We start from the raw sequence: 6,322 nt of genomic DNA, 5'->3' as shown, positions 1-6,322 counted from the left end.
TGTGATGAGAAACATCATCCTTGTTTATTCTGGAAATAAGAGAGTCTGGGCTGCAGCAGCTTGTCCAATTCTCTAACATTTTGTAAAAAAAGGGAATTAGTGGATTCAGCAACAACAGGCCCAAGGTAGCATCTCAATTTATTACTAATAGCTCTGTTGCCTGAGCAGATCATCTCAAATTAATTTCTCTTCTCGAGTGTTTGAAAGATGTAAGTAAACAATAACACTTAATGGAGTTGTGATGAGATTAAATGAGCTAATGTAGTTAGAACACTTGGCTTGATGTATGAAACTTATTAAGTTACATAATAAATGTTAATTCTTCCCTCCTTTCTTTGACTCTTTTAAGGGGATGATATTAATAATATCTGCTTCATAGCAGAGGATAAATAAGATATCTTATGCAAGAAGAGTTTCCATTTATCCTTAAACATTATCATAATTTATTTTAGTCATTCCCTCAATCTTTCTTAGACTGGGATTATTACCTTTTAAAAAATATTCAAATCAGTATTATGCTCATTGTTTGAAAATGGGCTTATTACCTTTTTAATCAGAAGACTAGACCTTCCAAGTGAATTAATAGAAACACTGTAAGTCATGGGCTGAGCTGGTTCTGAAATCCTAGAGTCTCCACTTGTAAAGCCCATTACTTGCTTTCCTAGCCCAGCATCAGCAAGTGCCTAGTATGTTGTAAGGAAGTAAAAAAACTTACTCTTACCTTTGGCATGAGAAGAAAGAGAAGTATACCAAACCAACCTTCTCAGTTGTATTCTAAAAGACAGGACCTAGTAAGTGATATCTCACTGCTCTGTTGGGTATATTTAAAGAAGGAACATGAGCCTAGAGAGACTATTCAGAGAACTGAAATTTTATGTAAACTTCCTAAACGAAAAGCAACGGAAGGAGTCAATTACTTTGCTATCTAGGGTCTTATCTCATAGGTTCCATCTCCCAGAAGAAGGTAGTATAGTAATTGCTGATCTCCTCCCATGTTAGCAGATAATTAGTTCAAACTAAAACTGTCCCTACACTTGGGGTTCCTGGTCAATAGACAATCTGGGGAATGCTTTTCAAAGTAAAGGCCAGTATTAAACCCGTAAGTGACATTATTGGTGCTTGACATAATTTCCTGAGAAATATGAAGTTCCCTAATCAAGGTCACCTGAGACAGCTGTTTCAAGGAGTTTATTCCCATCAGATTGTCATAGCTGGGTTTAGCCTAAGTCCCGTCCTGGAGAACTGAGACTATATTTTTATATGGTTTCCATGGGGCTTAGAGTATTGCTGTATATTTAATAGCACCTCAATGAATATTTATCAAATGTTTTATATTTTCGATGGCATCTTTCCTTGCTTGAATCTCTTTGAGTAGAGACACTCTTATAGGTCTTAGCAAATTTGCTTATTCCTTGAAAAAATATTGGTTGGTCATGTGTATATAAATTTTTATAAGTTTGTGAGTGAATATATGCTCCCATGTTCCCCATTTACTCAAAGACAGTCCTCTGTGTGGATCTAGAGTGATTAATGTAGCTCTTTGGGATGTGTGTGTGTGTGTGTGTGTGTGTGTGTATATATATATATATATATATATATATATATATATATATATATATATATACACAAGTGAGCGCATGCGTGCGCGCACAGGATAGTCAGATGCCAACAGCCTGGCAGGATTGAGCAGTAACATCTGGATTGGTGTTTGACTGATTCTAACTGACACTAATTGCAGACATCCAAAAGTCACTGTAGTTCTCCAGTCAGAATAGGTGCTTATGGATGCCATGTAATCAGTGGAGTTTTTAGCTTAGATTCATCTTACAGAATTCTGCATAATTGCACTTAACCTGGATGTAGATTTACCTTCCCTGCACACAAAGCTTCTGCCAAAACTACAGACTTACAGAATGTTTTGTTAGTCATGGTATTCTATAAAGCACTATTTATGCTTAAGGAACTCACTTCATAGCAAATGAAGTACATAAATGAGTCCATACTCATGGAATTCACTGGTCTTAGCATATTCACCATCCTGAAGCCATCTGGCTCAATGGAATTGGTGAATGGCCCTTTGAAGACTGCTAAAATACTGTAACCTTAAGGAATGAAGAATTGGGTCACATCACCAGGCAAAGAACCATAATAAGCTGTGGAACTTCCTGAGGACAAAGAGAATATGGAATGGGCATTGGAAAAAGGGATTATAAATACCAGTTTTGACCATATGAGCAGTTGCAGAAATGAAGACTATAAATGTTACATGTATTTCTTTATTTTCATAAAAATGTTTTTATGTATGTATATGTTTTCTTCCCTCTCTTATCCTCCTACTATATAACATAATATATATTGACTTTGCATTATAGTATTTAATATTGTTAACTCTACAGCATAGCATTTAAGTTACAGAATATAAAGTAGAAAGGTGAACATCACCCAAGGACTTTGCATACTCTTCTGGGGATAGGGTTAATATTTTCTGAGTTATACGTAGGATAATTATACCAGGTTAGGCAGAAGTATGACTTTGTTATTGTCTTGATTAGAGATTAAATATGGTTTATGAGTATGGATGCCAAGCTGACAAAGGGTAGATTATGATGGTTAATTTTATGTCAACTTGCCAGGCTATATATCAGTGATGGCAAACATTTTGAGCTCCGCATGTCAGCATTTTGAAAAACCCTAACTTAACTCTGGTGCCATGTCACATATAGAAAATTTTTGATATTTGCAACCATAGTAAAACAAAGATTTATATTTTTGGTATTTATTTTATATATTTAAATGCCATTTAACAAAGAAAAATCAACCAAAAAAATGAGTTTGCATGTCACCTCTGACACGCATGTTATAGGTTCGCCATCACTGCTATATATGGTGCCCAGTTGTTTAGTAAAACACCTATCAAAATGCTGCTGTCAAGGTGGTTTTTGGATGTGATTAACATATAAATCAGTAGACTTCGTGTAAAGCAGCCCACCAACACAATGTACATGGGCCTTATCTTTTAGGTCTCAAGAGAAAAAAACAAGATACCCAGAAAAGGAAGGGATTTCTCTTCCAGAATGCCTTTGGACGGCTGGATATTTTTGACTTGCCAGACTCCATAATCACATGAGCCCAATCCTTACTATAAATCTCTCCCTTTGCATCTGTACATCCCGTTGGCTCTGTTTCTCTGGAGATCCCTGACTAATGCAGAGGATGACCTCTAGAAAGTGTGACCATGGTACTTAATGACGCACTCTTATTTTCTGACAACTTAGGAGTCTTAGGTTAGAAACCTGGCATTTTCCCTCAACACTTATTAATTCTGAGAGCAAATGGACTGCTCCACCATTCCTGACCTACTTGCACATGCCTGCATTAAATGTGAGAGCATAGATTAGACCAGCACACAGGGACCATTGTTACATGCAAAAGAGGTTCAATGAAAGAAACAGGTAAATTGACCAGATGGTTATTTGTCACCCTTTAAAGGCAAATACAAGAATAAGGCACATTAGATTGAGTGAAATGTCTTTATGAACATTTCTCATCCAAATCAGAGTTCAAGGACTCAATTAATACCATTGCTTCTCAGGAGGAAACTTTAAAAGTAATGAAGTTGCTTCAGAGGAAATGTAAATTTTTAGTTTGGGCCTAAGTGCACAATAGCAGCCTATAGTATTCCTGTTTAGTTTTCAGAGGTTTAAAGTTTAGAGAACTTTTAAAAAAAAGGAGAGAGCAAACTGTAGCAACTACATGTATTAGGAAAAAAATAATTAATGTAAATCAAAATTGTGGGGAAATCAATGTAACTATGGCATTTGTATGTAAGAGTTTCATTGTTGTCACATCCTTCAAGTTCTAACTCTTCAGAGAGCTTCAGCTGTTCCTTTGCTACTGATGGCCTTTTTCAGGGCAACTTTGACATCCTTGTTCCTAAGCGTGTAAATCAGCGGGTTGAGTAAGGGGGTGACAAAGGTGTAAATGAGGGCAAATTGGCGATCCTCCTCCACAGAAGAGCTAGATTGAGGACGCAGGTAGACCAAGGCACAGAAGCCATACTGTAGCAAGACCACGGTGAGGTGGGAAGAGCAGGTGGAGAAGGCCCGGCGGCGGCCCTCAGCAGAACGGATGCGCAGGATGGCCATGGTGATGAACACGTAGGAGACAGAAATAAGGATAAAGGGGACAGTCAGCACGAGGATACTCACGACATAGAGGACGGCCTGGTGCACACGGATGTCAGCGCAGGCCAGCCTCAGGACGGGAGGCACATCACAGAGGAAGTGGTTGATTTCCCGGAGGTGTCCACAGAAGGGCAAGGTGAAGATTAAGGATGTGAGCTGCAGGGACAGGTAGAGCGCCAGCCCCACGGCACAGCCCACCATCTGGATGCACAGCTTCTGGGTCATGATGAGGGTGTAGTGCAGTGGGTGGCAGATGGCCACATAGCGATCATATGCCATGATTGCCAAGAGGAAACAGTCAGCACCACCAAGAGTGAGAAAAAAGAACATTTGGGCCCCGCAGCCAGCCAGAGAAATGGGCTTCCGGGCTCCAAAGATGTTGGAAAGCAACAAGGGCACCACCACGGTGGTGTAGCTGATCTCTATGAAGGACAAGTTGGACAGGAAGAAATACATTGGGGTGCGCAGGGAGCTGTGTGTGCACACTGCCCAGATGATGGCTGTGTTGCCACAAAGGATCATCAGGTAGAGGAGGAGGAAGAGGATGAAGAGAAGGGCCTGGAATTCAGGGACAGCAGTGAATACTCGGAACACAAACTCAGTGGGGCCGGACTGGTTGAGGACAGGGCTCCTAGCAAACATGTCTTCTGCAAAACAGAACAGAAAGTGCTGAATCTTCCTTTGCTGAGTTCATCTATTGCCTGAGGAAAATAAAGATTTTTACGTTTTGTTTCTGATATGGAAATTGCCTTATTGTGATCGAGATTCTAACTGTAATAAAAGATATGAATAATAATCCTTAGAATGATTCATATGTATGTTCCTGAAGAAAAAAAAGACCTAAAATAACTTTAAACATCAGCCCTTCAATATTCATCCATAGGTGCTAGCTCTTTGCTTTTGTAAAAGATATATATATATATTTTATGTAGACGTTTATTTTATAGATTACGTTTTGAATTATGAAAATCTTCATGTTATTCTGGATGTTTTGGTCTCATAGAGGACTGGGAACACATCTTTATTCCAAGGTACAACTTATATTTGACATATGCCACATATATTTTCCCTTACTGAAGTGTTTTCTATAGGATTTCAATTGTCAACCCAAATTTTAGAGTTCAAATATACTGGCAGGTAAGCATTGGATATATGGTAGATAGAAACAAGAGTGAAGCTAGCTGAGATAAGGAAAGATGATGAGGAAACTAGAAGTTTCCTAGAAGGGAAAAAAGAAAAGTAACCATTTTTCACAAAGTCACCACTTTCTGATAGATTTGTATTTAAAAAAATGTTTTTTTATGATAAAAAAGTTCAGGAGATGATGGACCACTATTCAAAATGTTTTAAGGAAAAAAAAGTCCTGAGTAAGAGATTCTATCCAATCCAGTTGTCATCCATGTATTATAACATGAAAAACTTTTAAAAAAATTGTAATGGTTCTGGAATTATATTGTCTACATCCATGCTGAAACATTAATTCAATAACTCAAATAATTACTTTTTTAAAAAAATTAATTGTTGGGTATTTTGTGATACAAAAGAAAAGTTGTGAGAAATAGAACACAGTAAGACACAGTTATGTCTAAATAAGTATTTCAAATATTGTTTAAAAAACAGAAATTTCAAATAGAATTCTTGAAAAACTTATTATGGAAAATAATTTTTAAAATATTTTTTAATTTATTTCATAAGAGAAGGAAAAGGGATAGAGATATAGAAATATTAATGATGAGAGAGAATCATTGATCTGCTGCCTCCTGCACACTTCACACTGGGGATTGAGCCCAAAACTCGGGGATGTGCCCTGACCGAGAAGCGAACCGTGACCTCCTGGTTCATAGGTTGATGCTCAACCACTGAACCACACTGGTTGGGCTAATATTAAACTAGATCTACAATCATAACTTTTATAAAAATATGAGAAATGGGTAATAGAAAGGAAAGATAGGTAATATTGTGCTAGTTTCCTCAAACTACATAAATAATAATTCAGTATAAACCAAATTATTATTTAAATGTGAATACTTCACGTTTTTAATTTTTATATTCCTTAACATTTAACGTTAATCACTTTAAGCACAAAGAGAATGTATTTTTCCAAATGTATATCATATAAATATCTTTCCCAAAAATTA

The 6,322-nt window shown here is 37.2% G+C and overlaps 1 protein-coding gene across 1 annotated transcript; it reads right to left on the bottom strand.

Moving 5' to 3' along the window:
• Positions 1-3,866: 3,866 nt before the first annotated feature.
• Positions 3,867-4,826, bottom strand: LOC132241925 (olfactory receptor 10Q1-like). The gene has a single exon (XM_059710873.1). It carries the CDS (start codon positions 4,824-4,826, stop codon positions 3,867-3,869), a length of 960 nt encoding a protein of 319 aa, XP_059566856.1.
• Positions 4,827-6,322: the final 1,496 nt, after the last annotated feature.

This window comes from Myotis daubentonii, chromosome 9 (assembly GCF_963259705.1).
Source record: "Myotis daubentonii chromosome 9, mMyoDau2.1, whole genome shotgun sequence".
NCBI classification, from domain to species: domain Eukaryota; kingdom Metazoa; phylum Chordata; class Mammalia; order Chiroptera; family Vespertilionidae; genus Myotis; species Myotis daubentonii.
The sequence above is the reverse complement of the archived record's forward strand: the minus strand, read 5'-3'. Positions and strand labels throughout refer to the sequence as shown.

Bases quoted from the DNA above. Each gene is read 5' to 3' on its own strand.
- LOC132241925 (XM_059710873.1), bottom strand. From the start codon at position 4,826: ATGTTTGCTAGGAGCCCTGTCCTCAACCAGTCCGGCCCCACTGAGTTT.